This window comes from Vipera berus, assembly GCF_964194415.1.
Source record: "Vipera berus genome assembly, chromosome: Z".
Classification (NCBI taxonomy): Eukaryota; Metazoa; Chordata; class Lepidosauria; order Squamata; family Viperidae; genus Vipera; species Vipera berus.
In genome coordinates, this window is record NC_138205.1 from 129,720,586 (window position 1) to 129,743,528 (window position 22,943).

Genomic DNA, 22,943 nt, shown 5'->3' on the forward strand with positions numbered 1-22,943 from the left:
CTATACCAGAGCCCCCAACCTTTCCAGCTTGGCAGCCCAGAAGAAACAGGGAAATGGGCACGCAGCCCGCACATGTGCATGCACGGCGGCAGCACTACCTCAAGTGTGTGTGTGTGGTGGTGGTGGTGATTTTGCCAGCTATTCTTGCAGCCCGGTGGCCAATAGGCCAAGGCCCGGTACCGGGCTGTGGACCATAGGCTGTGGACCCCTGTCCTATACCATTTCAGACAGATGGCTGTCCAATCTCTTCCTAAAAACCTCCTCCACTAGCGGAACAATTAGCAAACACGAATGTGGCTACTCGATGTCGGGATCCGCGCACGAGAGAGAACAAGCCAAGCCTTACACACCCCAGAGAATAGTTAAGAGATTTTTATTCTAATAGCTTTAATTACAGTGCTCGTTTGTTGAAATGATAACTGAAAAACAAGTATACAAAACAGTCGATTACTGTATTGGAAGCAAACAAGAAAAGGGGGCTGGTTGTGTGTCTTTTTTTTCCCCTTGTCCACACCAAACAAACCAGTTCTGATCGTGTTTTTCTCGAGTCGCAAACAGCTCCAGGTTTTTCGGCGGTATATTTTTTTTTCTTTTTTTTAATTATCAAAATACGAAAGAAAAAAAAAGCTAAACAAAAGGAAGTTGAAATCTGGGATGGCAAATCTCAAACCTTGCAGCGTTGAGGGATGTAAAAAGGGCGTTTCTCGCCTTCCGAAAATGGAATCTAGACACGTCTTGAGATTGGAAGATGCCCGATTACCGAACTCTTCGTGTTTTCGATCATCCTTCCCCCCCCCTGCTTTCCCGGACGTAACAATGGAAAGCTTGTGTGACGTTTGTTATTTAAGTACAGTACTTGCTGAGTTGGGGCTGCTGTTGTGACGTTTGTGCAAGAGGACCGACTTTGGAAATAATTCTAGGCTGGAGAAGGACAAGGATTTTTGAAGGAGCTGCGCCTCGCGGAGACAGAGAGGAAGATGAAGATGGCACTGACAGGTTGGAGGGGGGGGAATATTTTTTTTTTAAATCGAAATCTTAAGGGGCAGTTAAAAGGGTACGTGTGTGTGTGTGTGTGTGTGTGTGTGTGTGTCCCAATTTCTTATTAATCTGCAAACCTCTGCTGACTTTGCTCTAAGTCTCCCACCCAGCTCCAATCACAAAAAGGTCAAGGTAACTTTCTGATCTTGAACAAGGGGAACTGCTGGCATTCTTCATGTCGTTGCAGAAACTGCAAAGGGTCCCGGGTTCAAGTCCCGCCTTCCCACCCACCCCCACCTTCTAAAAAGAAACTCGTCCCCAGGCTTAAAAACACGGCTGCGGAAATCAGGCCTCAGACCAGATCTGCAAGCCGAGAGGGATCTAGTCCACACACACACGCGCACACACAAGCAAACAAAACCAGATTCCTGGCAAACTTTCCCCCCCCCCCTTGAATCCCCTCAAAGTTGTTGGGTTGTTTTTCTATCTTTTTAACCTTTATCGTTTTTAAAAAAAATCCGAATAATATTGCATAGGAGTACCAGAAACTGCCTCGTGGGGAAAAAAAACAAGAACTATTTACATTAAATAAGAATTTTTTTTTTTAAAAAAAAAAGCTAAAACTTGTGGGTTTTTCCTTTGGGGCCTGGTTTTGCCACATGTACAGCGTGGTGAAGGACAATCCTGTGGACGAGAAGAGATGATGAAAAGAGTTTTCCGGCACTCGATACTACAAAGTAGTAGCATGGTTTGCCACATTAGAGTAAAGCGAGGGAGGGGGAGGCAGGGGGAGGGAGAGGAAGAGGGGTGGAGGAGAAGAGAGGAATAACTCAAGGGCTTCATTTCTGGTTTCGGAGCTGATTGGACAACCAGTCCAGTCCTTCATAGAGGCCGTCCCCGCTGGTGGCGCAGGTGGCCTGGATGTACCAGTTTCTGTGGCGGAGAGAATGCAATCCTAGTTTGTCTGTGATTTCCGCGGCATTCATGGCGTTGGGCAGGTCCTGGAAAGGGAAGCAACTGGATTTAGGAAAGGCGGGTTTTTTTTTTGTTTTGTTTTGTTTCAAAAATATATATATATATATCCCATCACAGAGGAAAGAACCACATTTCACAATCTTAGGGTGGTTTTTTTTTTTTTGGCCTTGGAAAAAAATCGTCCTCGACTCACGACGACAACCGAGCCCAAACTTTATGTGGCTAAGCGAGACGTGTGTTTAAAACGAGTTTTTGCTCCATTTTAAGACCTTCCCCACTGACTTTGCTTGTCAGAAGACTGCAAAAGGTGACCCCGGGACACTACAATTGTCATAAATACGAGTCAGTTGCCAAGTGCCTGAATTTTGATTATGTGACCCCCGAGGAGGCTCCGACGGTCGTTAACTATGAAAAAACGGGTACATCACTTTTTTCAATACCGTTGTAAGTTTAAGCACTAAATGAACTGCTGTAAGGCGAGGACTGCCCATACTCTATAATCAAGATTTCCTGATATTTAATGCCAGCAGGGCATCGCCTGGGAATACAGGTAGTCCTCAACTTCAGACCATTTGTTTAGTGACCGTCTGAAGTTACAATGGCAATGAAAAAAGTCACTTGTGACTGTTTTTCTCTTACAGCAGTTGCAAATCTTTAAGGCCACGTGATCCCCCCCCCCAAAAAAAAACATCAGCCCCCTAAGCAACTGACTCATATTTATGACAGTTGCGGGTAATGTGATCAACAGAGGGAAAATCTCTCAAAATGTGATTCTCCCTTAGGTAAAAATCTCTATGAAATATTTTTCAATATGGCTGAAGCTTTGAGCAATGCCTGTTTTCTTTTTCATCATCACAGAACAAGTGGCCAGGGAGATTCCTAAAACCAGACAACTAACAGGAGGATTCAGAGTAGGAGGATATTTGAGTTGGAAGGGACCTTGGAGGTCATCTAGTCCAACCCGCCTGCTCAGGCAGGAAACCCCATACCGTTTCAGGCAAATGGCTGTCCAGTCTCTTCTTAAAAACTCCCAGTGTTGGAGCATTCACCGCTTCTGGAGGCAGGTGGTTCCACCGATTAATTGTTCTAACTATCAAGAAGTTTCTCCTCCGTTCCTGGTTGCTTCTCTCCGTGATTGAGTTTCCATCCGTTGCTTCTTGTCCTGCCTTCAGGTGCTTTGGAGAATAGCTTGGCTCCCTCTTCTTTGGGGCAGCCCCTGAGATATTGGAAGGCTGCTATCATGTCCCCACCTGGCCCTTCTCCTCATTAAATCAGACGTTCCTAATTCTGCAAATAGGACGACTGGTTTCCTCGAGGTGATCTATTCCCACCTACCTGTTTGTTCGCAAACACTAAGAGGACAGCATCCCTCAGCTCATCTTCTGCCAACATCCTCATCAGCTCTTCTCTGGCTTCGTTGACGCGCTCCCTGTCGTTGCTATCGACCACAAAGATCAAGCCTGAAAAGAAGAAGCAGCAGGTGTTAAGAGGTGGTGGTGGTGGCAGGGATTCCAGCAAACAGCCGTCTAGAACTGTGTTCCTCAACCGTGGCCTCTTTAAGGCACGTGGAGTTCAATCCCCAGATTTTTTTTGGGGGGGGGGGTTTGGGGGAGGAGGAGAAAAAGGAAAAGGTTGCGTGACTTGGATGGTTAGGGAATTCTGGGAGTTGAAGTCCATTCATCTGCAGTACAGACATTCCTGACTTAACTGCCACGATTGAGCTCCACGTTTCCATCGCCCCATTTTACAACTTTTCTTGCCATAGTTGTAAAATGAACCACTGCAGTTGTTCAAGTTAAGTTGTTCGGTGAATCCGACTTGCCCGCTGACTTTGCTTGTCAGAGGTTCACCAAAGGGGAGGGGGGGGGAAAGACGTGACCCCAGGGCACTGCGACCGTCATAAACAGGAGTCAGTTGCCAAACATGTCAATTTTCTTCAGGTGACCATGGGGATGCTGCAACGGTTGTTAAGGGTGTGTGGGGGGGAAATTAAATCACTTTTTTCAGTGCTGTTGAATCACACAAGTCAACCAGCACCACCTGTATAAAGTAGGCCTGGACTTCAACTCCCAGAATCCCTCAGCCAGAATGCTGGATGGAGAATTCAGACAGAAGTCCACACATCTTGAAATAGCCACGGTTGAGAAACAACAATTTAGGGTGTTTGGTTCAAAACTAACCATTGGGGGGTGGGGTGGGGATACCTTCAGAGGGAAAAATTGTTAATCTAAGTCTTGAATAGATATACATACACAGGGAGAGAAACAGCCTGCCACATTAGGCTTCAAACAATACGAAATTGACTTCTGGATATTCGTAAATAGTGTCCACAATCAACATGTACCTTAATCCAATTTTCTTTGATTACTGGGTTTCAAAGCACAAGAGAGTAAAAGCAGTAAACTTTGCAAGGGTGTAATTTACTGTTTCAAGTGAACCACACTGCAGAGAGCGATCTTCTTAGCCAGCTTCAAAAAAACAACCTAACATGCTGTAATATCAGTGTCACGCGAGAGAACTGCAGATTTTGGAAAGCGAATACACTGTACAGAAGGAGAAACAGGATTTTTTTTGTTTAAGACAAACCTGGAAACTGGACAAAGAGGAAGTGATAAAATGTTGTGAATGAACTATCAGCCCTCAAAAGTTGGGCGGTGCCCAAACTGGACAAACAAATCAATAGAGAGATTCTGGGTAAGGGGGTTGTGCACAAAGCAATTTAGAACCACAATTTGTGTAAACACAGTTTCACAATGCAGGAGAAAACAGCAGGTTCCACCTCCCACCCACCCCCGTTTGCATTCATCCCACATCACTGCTCAATTTTCTATCAGCAACATGCTTTATGTGGCTAACCTGCTGGTAGAGATTGAAAGGTCACCGTGAAAGGGGCTTTGTGTGACCACAGGAAAGAGAGAGGGAGAGAGAGAGAAGGAAGGAAAGAAGGGAGGAGGGAACATAGGAGAGGGAAGGGGCAGAAAGGAAGGGAGGGAGAAGGTGGGAGGGAGGGGGAGAGAAACAAAGAAAGAGGGAGGGAGGAGAAAGATGAGACAGAGAAACAAAGAGAGGAAGAGACAGAAGGAGAGAGGGAAGGAAGGAGAGATAGAGAGAGAGGAGAGGAAGAAAGATGGGAGAAAGAACAAAGAAGGGAAGGAAAGAGAAGGGAGAGGAAGGAGGAGAGGACAGTGGGAGGGAAGGAGGGAGAGAAAGTAAGAGGAGAGGGAGAGAGGAACAAAGAGAAGGGAGGGGAAGAGAAAGGAAGAAATAAAACTACCAACCGGATATATATATATATATATATTTTGCATAAACGACCAATCATACACAGATGAGAAGCTGAAACACAAACACTTCTACACAACAGTAACGCTGCATTTAATCTGCCATTCTTAACCCTAAATAAACAAGTCTCTTTATTTGATTTAAGCAAAAGATCAGTGTTTCATATTCGGAAGAGGTAAACCAGATTAAGCAAAGGCTGCCAGTGTGCCAGGCACAAAGGATCGTTTGAGATCATGGCAAAGGCAGAATTGTGGATTAGTCTTTCCCCTGCTCTGAGGGCTCATGTTTTTGGCGGTTTTATGCTAAATCACGTATTTCCTTAATCCACATTTATATTTTAACTGAACCTGGCAGCCACCCAGCCGAAGTCTTTGACCCATTTAACTTGGCAACTTTGGGGATGGAATAGCTGGCTCCAAACAGCAAAGCAGAGCTGCGGTGTTCCTTAACTTTGTCAACTTCGAGACGGGTGGGGAATTACGGAAGTTGAAGCCCACCATTTTTAAAGTTGGCAAACTGAACAACAGAATAACAAAGCTGGAAGGGACCTTGGAGGTCTTCTACTGACCCTATGTCATTTCGGACAAAGGGCTGTCCATTCTCTTCTTAAAAGACTTCCAGTGTTGGAGCATTCACAGCTTCTGGAGGCAGGTAGTTCCACTGGTTAATTGTTCTAACTGTCAGGAAGTTTCTCCTTAGTTCTAGGTTGCTTCTCTCCTTGACTAGTTTCCATCCTTTGCTTCTTGTCCTACCTATTGTTTTTTTTCCTTTTTTTGGATAATAGCTTGACTCCCTCTACTTTGTGGCAAACCCTGAGATGTTGAAAGACTGCTATCCTGTCCCCCCCCTCGTCCTTCTTATCATTAAACCGGACATACCGCCAACAGCTCACCTTGTGTATTTTGGAAATAATGGCGCCAGAGTGGTCTGATCTTATCCTGTCCGCCAACATCCCACACCGTGAAGCTAATATTCTTGTATTCTACTGTTTCTACATTGAAACCTAAACGGTAATAAGCGAGAGAGAATGTGTTGGTTAACAGGAGGAAGGTTTTTTTTATTATTATTATTTTAATCCCATTTATATCCCACCCTTCTCCGAAGACTCAGGGTGGCTTACAATCTAAGAAGCACAAATCAATGTGCTTAGCAGTAGCCTTCGTTCTATGTATATGCCTGCTTATTAGGGCTTTTGGGCCCCCCCAAGCGGCATTATTACAAAGTCAGCTTAATTGCCCCCAACAATCTGGGTCCTCATTTTACCTACCTCGGAAGGATGGAAGGCTGAGTCAACCTTGAGCCTGGTGGGACTCGAACCTGCACTAATGGCAGGCAGCTGGTGTTACTTAGGGAGGCACCAGCCCACTGCTCCACCAAGGCTTAGGTTTACCCATTTAAGAAGACATCAGTCACATGTGGTCTTCCAGCCAGCCGAAACAATTTTATAACCAAGAGTCACTCTATTATAAGGGGAAAAAAACCCTAAGCTTTCCCTCCCCGTGTATGTTTTACAAAGTGGTATTAAAAAGCTGAGAGCCAGTTTTGTTGTAATGGTTAAGGCATCAGGTGACACAAGTCCTACCTAAGCACAAAGCGACCTGGGTGACTTTGGGCCAATCACCAGGAGACTGGGAGTTCTAGTCCCGCCTTAGGCAGGAAAGCCGCTGGGTGACCTTGGGCCAGCCACTCTCTCTCAGCCCTCTAAAGGAAACAATGGCAAATCACTTCTGAAGAAAAACTTGCCAAGGAAATTGCAGGGAGTCATCCAGACAATTTCTGAGAATTGGACACAACTAAACAGAAGAAAATATATAGAAATATCACGCAGCTCCAAGATCAGAGGGTACCTTGGAGGTCTCCCAGTCCTTGTCCATGGCAGGAATCTTCAGACCATCCCAGCTAAACTGGGTGCTCAAAACCTCCATCTTTCTCCCAAGCTTTTGGCAGATTAGGTGATCACACATTAGAACTGATTGGGGTCAGGGTTTTTTTTAAAAAAATGTTTTAATGGGTTGAGTTTCAAAGTATTAAAATGATTTATGCATCTTTTAAGTTTTGACTGGACACCATCCAGAGTTGTTTGAAAGGTGGGTGGCTACATAAATGTTCAAAATAAGCAAATGCACAAACCCACAAGGACGGTGCACCTAAGGCTGCAGGAGGTAAGCTGTGCCACTGATGATGTTCCTTTTTCTATCTCCGCTTTTATGGATATATGCAGGGGAAAACTCAAGGCGGTGAACATACCTAATGCTCTTTCCTCCTCCAATTTTTCTCACAACAACCCTGTGAGGTGGATTGAGCTGAGGGGGAGGGACTGATCCAAAGTCACCTAGCTGGCTTTTGTGCCTAAGGCAGGACTAGAACTCAAGTCTCCTGCTGACTGACACAAAGCCTAAGGTGCAACTAGAACTCACTGTCTCCTAGTTTCTAGACTAGCACCTTCACTACCACATCAAACTGGCTTTCTGGAAACAGGAAAAGCTTGTTAGCCTCTCTGGTCGAAGAAGTGAGTGGCTAGATTTTAAATTTACTGTACATAAAATATGCCATACAGGAAGCTAATTATCAACATAATGTTCATACTTTTTTTTAGCGGTTTATCTCTTGAAAGTTTCAAATGCAATTAATTAAATGAAGGCTGTTTAAAGAGTAAATGCTTTCAGAAAATATTAAATCTGCTGTATTTTCACTCAGGAATCCTCAACCTCAGACTTGCCTTTCAAAAACTAGGATAGATTTTATAGTTAAACTTCAACAGTGATACTGCGAAAACTAAACAGAAAGGTTTTAATAGTATGCTATTTATCTTACACACTTGAAAACCAATACAGATAGTCCTTGACTTACATTTCATTTAGTAACCATTTGAAGTTACAACGGCACTGAAAAAAGTGACTTACGGCCATTTTTCACACTTACAGCCATTGTAGAATCTTTGTGGTCACGTGATCAAAATTCGGATGTTTGGCAACTGACTCATACTTATGACGGTTGTAGTCCTGGGGTTATGCGATCCCCTTTTGTGGACAGGCAAAGTCAATGGGAAACAAGATTCACTTAACAACCGCATGACTAACTTAACATGATTAAGTGATTCACTTAACAAATGTGGAAGGAAAGGTCGTAAAATGGGGCAAAACCCATTTAACAAATGTCTCACTTAGCAACAGAAATTTCGGGCTCAATTGTGGCCATAAGTCGAGGACCACCTGCATGCAGTATGTCCACAAGCACTTTCCTTTAGTTCAAGGAATTCCAAAATGCAGCGCAGATTGATTGATTGAATCGAGTTAACTGAAGCAGCACAATACTGGTTACTATGCCTGAGCGGCCTGTGCAGGCTAATTTTGCCTTTTTACCCAGAGTTGTGATACAGTGCAAATTTTATTTTAATTTTACTTTAAACCCAGATTTAGTTGCAATTATGAATGCTTGCATTCTTACCTATAGTAGGGATGGTAGTTACTATTTCACCGAGTTTAAGCTTATACAATATAGTAGTTTTTCCTGCAGCATCCAGTCCGACCATAAGAATACGCATTTCTTTTTTGCCAAAGAGGCCTTTGAAAAGGTTGGCAAAAATATTTCCCATGTTTCAGGATGTTGTTCAACCACTGGCCAAGAAAATCTGGAAGATGAAAGGATTCGAGACTATTAGCGCGGTTAAATATCATGATGCTAGCTAGCATAGCCCCCAAAGTATACATTAATGGTCCTCGTGAGCCGACGGGGATTTATTTCTCATGTAAACATTCGTACACTCATGCAAACATTTGACTTACAACCATTCATTTAGTGACCACTCAAAGCTACAATGGCACTGAAAAAAGCAACTTATGACTGTTTTTCACACTTATGACCAGTGTAGCATCCCCAAGGTCACATGATCAAAATTTGGAAGTTTGGCGTGTATTTACGACAGTCACAGCGTCCCCGGGGTCCCCTTTTGCAACATTTTGACAAGCAAAGTCAATGAGGAAGCCAGATTCACTTAACAACTCTGTTACTAACAATTGCAGTGATTCACTTAACAACAAAGGTAAAATGGGGCAAAACTCACTTAACTATCTCGCTTAGCAATGGGAATTTGGGGGGTAATTGTGGTCATATGTCGAGGACTGCATGTAGTCAAATTTGTGAAAACAGAGGTTCAAAACTCAAGTTGAGCAGGCAAACAGCAGCTAAGGAGGCAGTATTTGTGCAGATTAAATTGCCACGTATAAACAAAGACAGCAACAGAGGTATTGCCATAATAGGATAATAAAGTTTTAGTGGGAGAAGGGCAGTTTGCTCAAATACACAGTTATTGCAACAAGATTACATGTTCTATGAAACTACAATAAAATGATCAAAATACGTAAGGACGTTGAAAGATACAGTGTGGAAACCATGTTACTCCTAAAAGACAGAACAGGTCACTTGAGGTTTATTGACTATGTTTATTTATGTTTATTTAGTTTGGTGCGTAACAGAGTGAGAGCGCCTGTTACTCGTCCCAGCTTCTGCCAACCTAGCAGTTCGAAAGCACATAAAAATGCAAGTAGAAAAATAGGGACCACTCCGGTGGGAAGGTAACAGCGTTCCGTGCGCCTTTGGCATCTAGTCATGCCGGCCACATGACCACGGAGACGTCCTCGGACAAGCGCTGGCTCTTCGGCTTTGAAACGGAGATGAGCACCGTCCCCTAGAGTCGGAAATGACGAGCACGCATGTGCGGGGGAACCTTTACCTTTTTTATTTATAAATATATCTACAAACATAAGGGAGGGAGGCCTTCAACACAGAAACAGGAGCATAAAATTTCAAGATTAAACGCATTTTTCCTCTTCCCTAAATGAGAAAAATAATAGCTAGGACAAACCACCGATTGTGGCATAATGCTATTCAACACTAAATCACATTTAATTACAACAAACTATGCCAGGAATATTGTTAACAGTAGAATGAACCAGATAACTACGTGAAATTTTCCTTAATGAAAATAATCTATCATACTATGCGTGCATTTTCCAAAACTCTCTGAAACAGAGTAGTTGGCAGAATCCAGTCTGACCAGCACGATTCTCTCAAAGAAGGCTATTCACAATTCTAGAATCCAAGCATCAATAGATGCTGAGCTAACAAAGCTGCTGGCATTCTCTGGACATCATAATAACTGAGTTATAGTTAACCAGTTTCTACTAGTCAAACTTGGCAGAGAAAAAGGCAGCCAGTTCCTCAGAGAAGCATATTACTGTAGTTTTAATACAGGCAAGCCTTGACTTACGGCCACAAGGGAGGCCATGATTTCTGTTGCTAAATGAACAACTGTTAAGTGAATTTTTCGCCTCATTTTACAACCTTTCTTGGTACAGTTCTTAAATGAACCACTGTAGTTAAGTTAGTAACCTGGCTTCCCCATTAACTTAGCTTGTCAGAAAGTCACAAAAGGGAACTGCATGACTCTGGAACACTACAACAGTCATAAATATGAGTCAGTTGCCAAGTGTCTGCATTTTGATTAGGTGACCCTGGGATTGTTGCAATGATTTGAGTGTGAAAAATAGTCATAGTTCACTTTTCTCAGTGCTGTTGTAACTCCAGTCATTAAACGAATGGTTTAATGGCTGCCTGCAGAACATTTATTTTTATTTCATTTATTAAATTTATATGCTGCCCATCTTGTGGTTTGAAACTTAACTGCACATGACAACATTTCTACGCTCTTTCCAACTTTTAGAAGGGCAGTGAAATATTAGCAAGGTGATTCGAGAATACAAATCGTCATTACCTGGGAACAGGCCATCTCACAGATGTAAATGGGTATTTTATTCAGGAAGAAAGATACCAACTATCAAGAAAGTTTTCACCTGAGCTGTGAGGAGCAATTCCCCAGTGTTTATAACTGGGCAGCTGCAATATTTAGCCAGGATAATTTTTGCAAGCACAAATAGTATTTATGCTATTATAATTAGGTCTACAGAAATATATTTAACTCAGTACTTAGCATGCCCTGTCATTACAGTGTTAATTTCCAAGGGAGTCATTTGAGGAACAACTTCTGAAAAGGCGTAAGTGCTTCCCTGCTATAACACAGCCTGCTATTTCCTTCCCTTCCCTGCCAGACCCCCTAAGCTGGGGCGCTCGGGGGGGGGGGGGGAAATACACTTCCCTTTTGGGTGGAGCTCAATTTAACCGCTATTTCCAGAATCTGGCCCCACCGCCAGCCAGAGTCACACCAGACCTTTCCCCTCAATATTCTTTCAAAACCCATCAGGGACCGTCCTCAAACCACGACTAAGCCAGATGTCTTAAACTCTTTTGTTCCAAGAGCAGAAACGTCTCAGGTTAACCATCCCCTGCCCTTTTGAAGGAGCCATTATTAGAGGAAAATCTTTGCAGTTCAGGATTGAACTGGGGGAGCCTCGATGCTTTTCTTGCAGACGTTTTAGCACCCCAGCTAGGAAGCATCACCAGTGCTAGAAGCTAGAACCCCACTCCCTTCTAGCACTGATGATGTTACCCAATGTGGTAATGTCTGCAAGAAATTAATTAATGTGTTTTAACCTATTTTAATGTGTTTTAACTAATTGTAAGAGTTGTGGGCATTCTGTTTAATTCTCTTTTAATTTTTGTATTTTTGTATTTTGTCTTTCAACAAGTACTGCCCTTTTCACCGCCCTGAGTCCTTCAGGAGAAGGGCGGTATACAAATAAAATTAATAAATAATAAATAAATAATAAAACCCCCAAGCTCAGAGAGCACCAAGGACCCCACAGTTCTCCTCCTCCTCCTCCCTTCCAGCACTGATGATGTTCCCAAGTTGGGTCACGAAATGTCTGCAAGGAAACCACCAAGCTCAGAGAGCGCTGAGGATCACATTATTTTACTCTTTTTTCTCTTCTACAGCTCTGGCTTTTGAGCTCCATGCTGTTACAGACCCTCACACGGTCCAGCTGGGATAAGCCATGTTTTCAGGATATAAAACGGTTTATTAAATTTAACTCAGGATGCATGCACTGCCTTGGATTTTATTTGCCAATCATTAAGGCCTTGGAAAGCTCGTCCACTAGTTAGTGGGTAGCCAGCGTGCCGGTTTATTGCTTGGAATCAAGGCAGTCAGGTGCTCAACCCAGCCAACAGCTGCCACACTCTGGACCAACTTTGACCCGGGGATCAGTATCCCATGCTATCTATACCCAGAAGAGCTCCCTCAGGTTTCACAGGCTGAGTTGTACTTTCATAGAGATTTTATTTATTTATTTATTTATTTATTTATTTATTTATTTATTTATTTATTTATTTATTTATTTATTTATTTATTTATTTTTGGGACTTATATGCCGCCCTATCTCCCGAAGGACTCAGGGCGGCTAACAACAATAACATACAATAAATACAGATGTTAAGATAAAATTAAAAGCCTCTGTACAATAAATTAAAATTAAAATAAATTAAAAATTAGAGTTAAAAAATTAAAAACATAATTAAAATCCCTGTCAGTCCAGGTCAGCCAGGTGGAAAAGGAGTGTTTTGAGGCCGCGGCGAAAGGACTGGAGATCCGGGGCCATTCGAAGCTCATGGGGGAGCTGGTTCCACAGGGCTGGCACTCCCACAGAGAAGGGAACTGAACTACTCAGGCAAAACCACTACAGCCTACTCAATTCCTGAGATGACAGAAAACGTACTTTCAGATGGCCATAGAGCAGGGGGTCTTCAAACTTGGCCCTTTTATGACTTGTGGACTTCAACTCCCAGAATTCCTCAGCCAGCATTGTATTAAAAACCCCGGGTGTGGGTTGTTGTTGTTGTTTTCCACTACCGCAATGAATAGAATACAGATTGGTGTGGGTTTTAATAGAACCAGTGTTCTTTCCTATCCAGCAGACCTTGTACAAAAATATCTCTGGTAGGTGGAGATATGAAAGTGCAGCACAGGAGAGAGAAGGATCAATGGAAATAAGGCCTCCGCTGCACACAAACATTTTCTCAGCCGAAAGTAGCCTTACATTCGGAACAGGGAGAGATTTAGTTCAACCCGTGGAAGAAGCCTTCATTTCAGAACCAGAACATCTGCGGAGAAAAGCCAATTTTCTTTCCAGTCCTTCACTCATTTGTCTTGGCAACTACAGGTAGTCCTCGACTTAACAACCACTTGTTTAGTGATTGTTCAAAGTGACAGACCGTTTTTCACACGGCTGGTGCAGCGTCCCCATGGTCACGTGATCAAACTCCAATCGCTTCGCAACTGACTCGTATTGATGACGACGGTCGCAGTGTCCTGGGGTCAGGAGAGCCCCTTTTGCAAACCTTCTGACCAGCAAAGTCAATGGGGGGAGCCAGATCCACTGAACAACCGTGTGACTAACTTCGCGATTTCAGTGATTCACTTAACAACTCTGGCAAGGTTATAAAATGGGGAAATGCTCGTTCAAGAATGTCTTGCTTAAGCAACAGGAATTTTGGGCTCAGTTGTAGTCCTAAGGCGGGGACTACTTGCACTCCATTTGTGGAGCACAGCCACTTGCTTTTCTAACTTGGAGGTTGGGTGGCTTTGAGCTTCCAGTTCGAAAATCCTCCCACCCAGGTATCCCTTACCGCAGGGGTGTCAAACTCAATTTCATGGAGGGCCGCATCAGCACTGCGGTTGCCCTCAAGGGGGCGGGTGGGCGTGGCCTACTGGGTGGGTGTGGTCAGAGTGCGTATGGCCTGCTGGGTGGGCGTGGCCAGCTCTACATCCTTCGCATCAAGGGTGCCTATGGGGGCCTGGGCAGGAGTGGGACAGATCTGGGGGTCTCTGGCAGAAGGAGGGTCTCTGGGCTGGGGCCAAGGCAGTGGGGGCCGTTCCCTCACTGTTTCCAGGATGGCTTCGCGGGCCACATGAAACCACTTCGCGGGCCGGATCTGGCCCCCGGGCCTTGTGTTTGACATGTCTGCCTTACCGGATAATATAGGAAAAGGAACAAACAACGGAGGACTACAACATGGCGTGGAACCACTCGCCACGTGGAATTGTGGGTGTTTAATTCCAAGACAGGATTAGACAACCGTGTGCCCGAGATGGCACGAGAATTCCTGCCTTGGGATTGGGTTGGACTACATGATCTCGAAGGTCCCTTCTGACCCTATGGTTCTTAGACCACTTTATCTTCGTGACTAGCTTAGTATCTAAATTAGTCTTAAAACATGATGCGGTACTTTTGATAGCTAACCCTTTAGTACTGCATTTGTATTCTGATACAGGGAGTCCTCGACTTAACAACAGTTTGTTTAGTGACTGCTCAAAGTTATAACAACACTGGAAAAAAAGTGACTTATAACCATGTTTCACTTAAGGCCATTGCAGCATCTCCATGGCAACATAATGAAAATTCAGATGCTTGTTCAACTGGTTTATGACGGTAAAGTGAATGGGGAAGCCAGATTCACTTAACTGTGTTACTAAGTTAACTGCAATGATTCACTTAACAAACGTGACAAGACAGGTCATAAAATGAGGCGAAACTTACTTAACAAATGTCTCACTTAGGAGCATAAATTTTGGGTTCAATTGTGATTGTAAGTTGAGGACTACCTGTACAGTAGATTGCAAGATTTAGCCAAATATTGTGAACCCTTTTTTTTTACTATTTGCAATGATACATTTGACACCAGGCAGTCTCAAACAAATATTCTGCAGTATTTGCAGAAAACAAATTCCCTAGTTTTTTTTAAATATCTGTGCCTATAATAAAATCTAATAAGAGAGTCCTAGATAAGCAAAGCAATACTGCTTTACATGAACATTTTTTTCCAGTTTTAAATTACTATATTAAGCTACATTACTCATTAATTGGCTCAGCACGTACAATCTAAAGTTTTTTGTACACATTAGAACGGTTAAAAATTAGAGGAAAAGAAAATAGCAGCATGTTATTTATTTAATTTGTATAGCCACCATCTCCCGAAGTGACTCTGGGAACCATACAAGTAATATAAAAATAGCGGTAAAAACAATCATTAAAATTAAAATATTAAAAATTAAAACACAAAGTTTTAGAGTGAGCATATCAACCACAATACATCGATGAAGATACCGTGGATAGTAAAAGGCAAATGAAAACAGCAGTAAGTGGCATTTCCTAGTTCTCCATTAAATTAAAATTAGGTTTTTAGCACTCAGCAAGAAAACTGATGAATAATCCAAAAAGTAACTGTTATAATCGGAAGTGTACTAGATTCCCTTGCCTGCCAGTGATAAAAAGGGCTGGAACAAAAGCTGCACTTACATTTTCATTTTGTTCCAGGTGAGATTCATGGAAACCTAATTATACATTCATATTTTATCAGTAGCCTAAGAAGACACTTAAGCTTCCTTGTGAAAGTTTGTTAATATAGTACCTATTCCCACCACCACCACCCCTGCGAAATCTACCTTAAGGCTTTTTTTACATGATTTTCCACTTATGCACTGATGTTGAGCTGGACAAAGCAACTTATAAATATATACATCTAATACAGACATGTCAAACACAAGGCCTGGGGCCCGGATCCGGCCCGTGAAGTGGTTTCATGCGGCCCACGAAGCCATCCTGGCAACAGTGAGGGAACGGCCCCCACTGCCTTGGCCCAGAGACCCTCCTTCTGCCAGAGACCCTCAGATCTCTCCCACTCCTGCCCAGGACCCCATAGGCACCCTTGATGCGAACGATGTAGAGCTGGCCACGCCCACCCAGCAGGCCACAGCCACCCCCCCCCAGGGCAACCGCAATGCTGATGCGGCCCTCAATGAAATTGAGTTTGACACCCCTGGTCTAATACACACTAAACAGTGCTCCAAATTTTAAGGTAAGGCAGTGATTTGCAGGAGTTCTCATGTCACACAGATCTGCAACTGTCTTTCTTACGCTCAACTGTCTGCCATAAAACTTGAGAAAAGGGATACATTTGGCTTTAAAAGTTGCAGCACGTGTCAAGTGGATGCTTCCATATGCTCAGAAGCAACTTTTGGTCTTTTAATCAGACCTGCCGGGAAACTATAAAATATAGATCTGCAAAATTAACCAAGCCAAAGGTTCCCATGAGATGAGGAAAAAGGTGTAGCTGCTTTAACAAGCTGTCAGTGGACGCCGCACGGAAGTTGTGACTTCCAAGTATCTCTTCCAAACACGATTTGAAGCACTGCGCACCCCTCGCAAATTCATAACCCAAAATCCGAATTGTTAAAAACAGTTTTCAGTCTTATTTTTAAATGGAAAAAATTCATAAAATTCCACAAATCTGAGGCTGCTCACCTCAATAAGGAGCAGAAGAGGGAGATTTTTAACACCTAGGCAGAGTCATATGGGAAACTGGCTGACCAGGATAGTGAAGTACAGGTAGTCCTCAACTTACGACCACAGCTGTTAAGTGGATCACTGCAGTTACGTAACTTTGTCACAGGGTTGTTGTTAAGTGATTCCGGCTTCTCCATTGACTTTACCTGTCAGAAGGTCGCAAAAGGGGATCACAAGGTGTCAGGACAGTGCAACCACCATAAATATGAGTCGGTCCGAATTTTGAATCGCGCCACCACGGGTATGCTGCAACCGTTTTAAGTGTGAAAAATGACAGCTCGCTTTTTTCCTGGTGTGCTTGTAACTTTGAAAGGTCACTAAATGAAGTCAAGGACTACCTGCACTGAAGCAACACATTAAATAACTTCAGCCAGAAACAAGGAGGCAGCGGTAATATTTGTACAAAACAGGTATAACAAGTTCCACCTGCTTGGCTCCCCCCAACCAGGAAATTCTGCTGCCACATACAGTGTGTGTGTGTGTGTGATATGATGGCCTAACCTTGAAGTTTCCTTCTTTCAGCTGTGATGCAGCTGCTGTTTGCTCGCCCTTGATTCAAGGGGTAACAGCCACCAGATTTAATTCAATCTTAGTCAGCAAAAGAGCTGGAATTCCAGCTGGAGGGGTCCAAAAGAACCTCCTCTGACTTCCGCTCCCTGGAATATTGTGCCCCTTGAGATAAGATTCGCACCTACACCCCCTGGTCTTGTGGAAGGGCCTTAAGACCCGGCTCTGCGGTCCCAGTGTGGGCATTCCACACCGGAGGTTAGGCAGTCCTTGACTTTTAGGACCACTGCTGAGCCCAAAATTTCTGTTGCTCTGTGGGTTCTGCCCGCTTTACGACCTTTCTTGCCACAGTCATTTAAGTGGACCATTGCAGTTGTTAAGTTAGGAACACGGTTGTTAAGTGAATCTCGCGCCTGTCGATTTTGCTTGTTGGAAGTTGACAAAGGGGATCGTGTGAACCTGGGATGCCGCAACCGTCATAAATATGAACCGGTTGCCAAGGAGCTGAATTTGTTCACGTGACTATGGGGTCGTAAGTGTGAAAAGGAGTTACACTTTCAGGGCTGTTAACAATGGACTACCTGTACTCCAGGAAGGCAGAAGACCTTGTTCCGTCTTTCAAAAGCAGAAAAGTATTTTAAATTTGAAGCAGGAACAGGGACGGACAAGGTGGGTTGGATTTAAATCATAATTTTTAAAGAGCCGCTGTCCTTTCTATCCCACAGTGGCTCCCCCTCTGACTTGAATGGGGCGGCTGGTGATGCGGCAGTGACACCACAAGGTGAGGGACGTGGCGGGCAGCGGGTGAGTGGATGCCCACTAACAGCACTGCCAGGATGGATCTGAAATGACAGGTGCTCTTTAAATGTAAGGACTCATCCTTTAACATTATTATTTGAAGGTTTCCTATTTAGAATAAGAAGGTCAGCAAAACAGCAATATCAGAACCGGCTTTAGGTTAATAGGTCAATCACACACAGTTGGAGAACTACTCAAATTCTTTCATTTAACTAAAACACTTAGAGCCTGGTACAGATGCATTTCTCTTCAAACAATCGTACAGTTTGCAGTGTACGTAGATTTGCAAAACAGTGGGATAAAGGAATATTCCTGAACTTCGTTTTACGACTTATCTCACGGTTACTGTGAAATTGTGTGAATGCATCAAGGCAGTGCATGTTATCTCAGCTTGCAGAGCTTGGATTCATTGAATGAGTTTACCAAAAATGTAAATATTTCAGATTATAAAGCCTCATGCTACATAACTAACCTCCATTTCATGCTGAATAAACTAAATGATTAATGTATCTTAAATAGAAAACTAGTTTTTTTTTACTCCAAAAGCATTTTGTTAAAATAAATTTGATAAAAAACATCCAATTTAAATTTTAAAAAATCCAATTTTTAAAAAAAAATTATTATCCACCCTGGGGATGGATGAAAACTAAACATTACTCAGACAGTTCAGAGTTTAAAGGAGTAGGTGTAGATAACAGATCCAACTTAGGTGTAATAGACTGTCCAGATTCAAAGCACCCAAAATTCTGCAACCTGCTTGAAGCTAGCAGTGTGAAAAGGATACAAGTAGTCCTTGACTTACAACAATTCATTGAGTGACCTTTCAAAGTTACGATGACACTGAAAAAACTGACTTATGACCTTTTTTCACACTTACAACCATTGCGGCATCCCCATGGTCCTGTGGTCAAAATTCAGATGCTTGGCAACTGTCTTCATATTTATGACCGTTGCAGTGTCCCTGGGTCAAGTGTTCCCTTTAGCGACTCTGGCAATGGGGAAGCCAGATTCATTTAACACCTTAACAGCAATGATTCACTTAACAACTGTGGCAAGTCAGGTCATAAAATGGGGCAAAACTCTTTAACAGCTGTCTCACTTAGCAATGGAAATTTTGGGCTCAACTATAATCATACGTGGATGACTATCTGTGCAAGAGCTTGCTTAAATAACCTGGAGCTATCCTCCTGCTTTAAAGACAATAATAACTCCTTTGTATTGCATTGCTGAAGAATCTTCCTTCCTGATGAAGTTGCCCATTGCAGCTAATGCATTACGGCAACTGTGAAGTGATCCCAGCCAAGATAATAGGATGGTTCATGGTTTGCTAATTTAATTTCAAAGGAAGATAGAAATGCCGTATGAATATGGAGATTGTGAAAAATGTCAGCCATAGCTGCATTAACATAATTATTTCCCCAAGTCTGTTCCAGACAATTACACACTAAATCCTTGAACATATCAGACCAAGCAGTTCAGACTGTATGTTATCCGCTATCAGGGGAACATTTCACAAGATGCTTCTAAAGCAGCCGATCAGAAGCAATTAAGAAAGAAAGGGAAATGCAAAAAAGAAATGCTCCTCAAATATTTTGATTTTCACCGTAGCTGAAATTTGTAGGAGATGCAATCCAAATTACCTGCAAGGTGCCAAAATGCATACCCCAAATTTATTACAGGTAGTCTTCAACTTACGACCACAATTGAGCCCAGTTTTCTATTGCTAAGCATGACAGTTGTTAAAGTGAGCTTTGCCCTATGTATCTTTCTTACCACAATTGTTACACTATAACACAGTTAAGTGAATCTGGCTTCCCCCATTGCCTTTGTCAGAAGATCACAAATGACGATCATGTCACCCAGGGACACTGCAACTGTCATAAAGGCCAGTTGCCAAGTGTCCCAATTTTGATCATGCGACCATGGAGATGCTGCAATGGTCGTTAAGTGTGAAAAACAATCACAAGTTACTTTTTCCAGTGCCCTTGTAACTTTAGTCACTAAACAAACTGTTATTAAGTCAAGGACTACTGGTAGAGTAGTAGTATAATGCAGGTACTCATTGACTGACAAATATTCGTTTAGCAACTGTTCTAAGTTATGGCACTGAAAAGTCATTCATGACTGGTCCTCCCACATGATTGTTGCAGCATCCCCATGGTCACGTGATCAAGATTTGGGTGACTGGCAACTAGCATTTATTCACAAGAGTTGCATCATGTGTCCTTCCCAACTGGCTTCTGACAAGCAAAGTCAACGGGGAAATGGCAGATTTGCTTAACAACCATGACTTAACAATCATAGCAAAAAAAAAAAAGAGATCATAAAATCAGGCACAACTCACTTCCATTACCTTATTTAGTGATGGAAATCTTGGTTACAATTGTGATCAAGGACTACCTGAACTATCGTTTATTTCTCACTTATGACTGGCAATAAATTATATTGAAATATACCTGCCCTACACACCTTCTTGAAGGACAGCTACACAAATCAGATTGCCAGCTTTGTAAAAGAAATCCCCAAATGTTTCAAAAGTGAAGATGATGACAAAGACCATATAAGTAGCAAGAACTCTGTGTAAGACAGTAACTTCCCAAAAGTCCTGATGAATGAACCAACAAGGAAGTCTATGCTGGGGGAAAAGGACGGGAAAAGTGAAGCTGAGCAACTGAGATGTTTGTTCTTGGATGTACATTAGTTGCTGCCTCTTGTTTATAGTTCTCCCATGTCACAGAGATAAAGATGAAAACTTTAAGCTAGCCAAAAGTTAAGGTAGACTGGTGGACTACGTGATGGAAAGACAAATAAGTTAATAATCAGAAAATACTAGAATTCACTAAAAATAAATAAATAGCAATGCCATCTCCCTTGACACTGTTTTTATTGCAAGACCTGATTCTAAAATACAAAAATTAATGTTTAAAAGCAAGTGCCCTCTCATTATCCCAAGTACTTACAAAGGACATGTCATTACCAGGTTATTGGCAACATGAAAAGCTATTTAACATATTTCCTAAAAAAAAAAGAAAGAAAGAAAAAAGAGAGAAAAACCAAATTAACCAAAGAAGACTTTCTCCAGTGGAATGCATCCGGCTGATCAGCAGAAAGCTAGCAACATCAATCCAGTCTGACATTTCCTAGTATTTCAGGAAAAAGAAATTTATGCAACAAATTATGTCGTCCTGAGATGGCTTCGATGCTTTGATGTACTGTAATTGCCTGTGTGGCAAAGCTAGAGATCCAGTTCACAACCCTGAAAATGGGAATGGCCAGGAAAACAGCTTTGAGATAAGCCTGGAAGGGATCTTGGAGGTCATCTAGTTCAACCCTTTGCTCAAGGCAGAAGAACTTATGCCATCGTGGTCAAATGGTTGTCCACTCTCCAGAGATGGAACACCCACAATTCTGGCAGGGAATTCCTTATTTCTAGGCCGCATCTCCCTCTGACCAGCTTCCACTCCTTTCTTTCCCTTGCCCCTTTCTCTTCCTTTTCTCTTCCCTTTTTAGTTCCATCCTTCCCTTTCTCCTACCTTCCTAATTCTTCCTTTCCTTCCCTCACCTCTTCCTCCTCCCTCCCTCCCCATTTCATGGCTCAGTTTGCCTAGCAAGCTTAAGGAGGACATAGAAAGACCCAGCTAAGACGCTGTACGATATTTCTGTCACGGCTTAACATCTGACCCTCTCTCCTGAATCTTAGGGCTGGGAGGGACCCTGGAGATCATCTAGGCCAGCCCCCTGCCCTAGGCCTGGCCTCCTTACACCACCCTGGCCAAATGGATTTAAGACTCTTGTCCTGGCCTGTCAACCCGGATTTCCTCAACTAATAAAGAGGAAGAGAGTCTTCACTATCACCAGAATGTACTTGAGACTGCCTGCCCTTGCGCAACTGTTTGTCCTGCCGATGAAGTCACCAGCAAGTGACTAAGGGATCCCAAATCCCCACCCATCCCTTGTCTTTGGGGCCAAATTCCAGAGGAAAGAAAAAAAGACCACTCCCAAACTACCCCATTGCCCTCCCCCAAACCTGATCATGCACCCCAAGCATTATCCCCATTATCCCCCCACAAATTCTACCCTCCTCCCCAAACCCATCATCCACTCCAAAACCCATCATCCACCCCAAACCCAATTCTTCCTCCCCAAACCCCATCATCCACCCCAAACCCATCTTCCACTCCAAACCCCATCATCCATCCCAAACCCAATCATCCACCCCAACCCCATCATCCACCCCAAAACCCATCATCCACCCCAAACCCAATTCTACCTCCCCAGACCCCACCCTCCACCCTCGGGGGCCACCCTGCCTTCTCCCCCGTTTTGTGGATGTTACTCAGACAGGCCAAAGCGCTAGGAGTGACTCCCCTCCTCCCCGGCCTGCCCAACCGTCCCAGGTCTGAGGCCCACAAGGAGCGGATCCCGCGCAAGGGCCGCCTTCTCGCCCTCCGACTACAGCCCCCTTTTCGTGGGGGGGGAGGCTGGGGATGAGGGGAGTGGGGGTACCCCGCTGCACCCCCGCTTAAGAGGGCGGCATCGGGGAAGGTTAAAGGAGAGCGTGAGGAGGGAAAGAGTCCCACAGCTCGGCCGCGAGATCAGCGGGCGTCGGGGGAAGGCTGCCCCGCCCGGCCGCGAGCTAGGCCCGGCCGCCTCAGCGCGGACGGTTGGCGAAAGAAGAACGGTCGCTTCGGAGCAGGCCTGTCTTCGTGAGGGCTCGGCTGCTTACCGGGCGACGTTGCGGTGTGCCTGGCTGCGGGGTCTCCGTCGTCGTCCTCTCCGGGCCCGCCGGGTGCCTCGTCTGCTCCTGGCCTTCGCCTTCCGCCTCCCTCACTGCGCACAAGATGGCGGCTCCCGGCGGCCACGTCAGTGCCAAGAGCCCCGCAAAGCACGACGGGAACCGCGGGCTGGGTGTCTTTTTTTTTTTTTTAATATCCCTCCTTTCCCCCCCCCTCTCTCCGAAAGGGGGAAAGGCAGACCAGGGATCGGGGAGGCGTGGCCAAGTCTTGCGAGGAGCATGCGCGCTCCCCTTCCTCCTCTCGCGCGCCGCTTGCCGACCGTTAGAAAACGGCCGGGGAGGAGCCGCGTGCCCCTTTTCAACGGGGAAGG

The 22,943-nt window shown here is 44.0% G+C and overlaps 1 protein-coding gene and 1 long non-coding RNA gene across 2 annotated transcripts in view; one reads left to right on the forward strand and one right to left on the reverse strand.

Annotated features, from left to right (window-relative positions):
• Positions 1-22,943, forward strand: part of LOC308677644 — a 792,073-nt gene that overhangs the window by 169,318 nt on the left and 599,812 nt on the right. The window lies entirely within an intron of this gene.
• Positions 358-22,805, reverse strand: ARF1 (ARF GTPase 1). The gene is made up of 5 exons (XM_081344238.1): positions 22,564-22,805; positions 8,683-8,866; positions 6,128-6,238; positions 3,289-3,413; positions 358-1,979 (listed from the first exon to the last, which is right to left on the reverse strand). Exons 2-5 carry the CDS (start codon positions 8,828-8,830, stop codon positions 1,818-1,820), a joined length of 546 nt encoding a protein of 181 aa, XP_081200364.1. The 5' UTR covers positions 8,831-8,866; positions 22,564-22,805; the 3' UTR covers positions 358-1,817.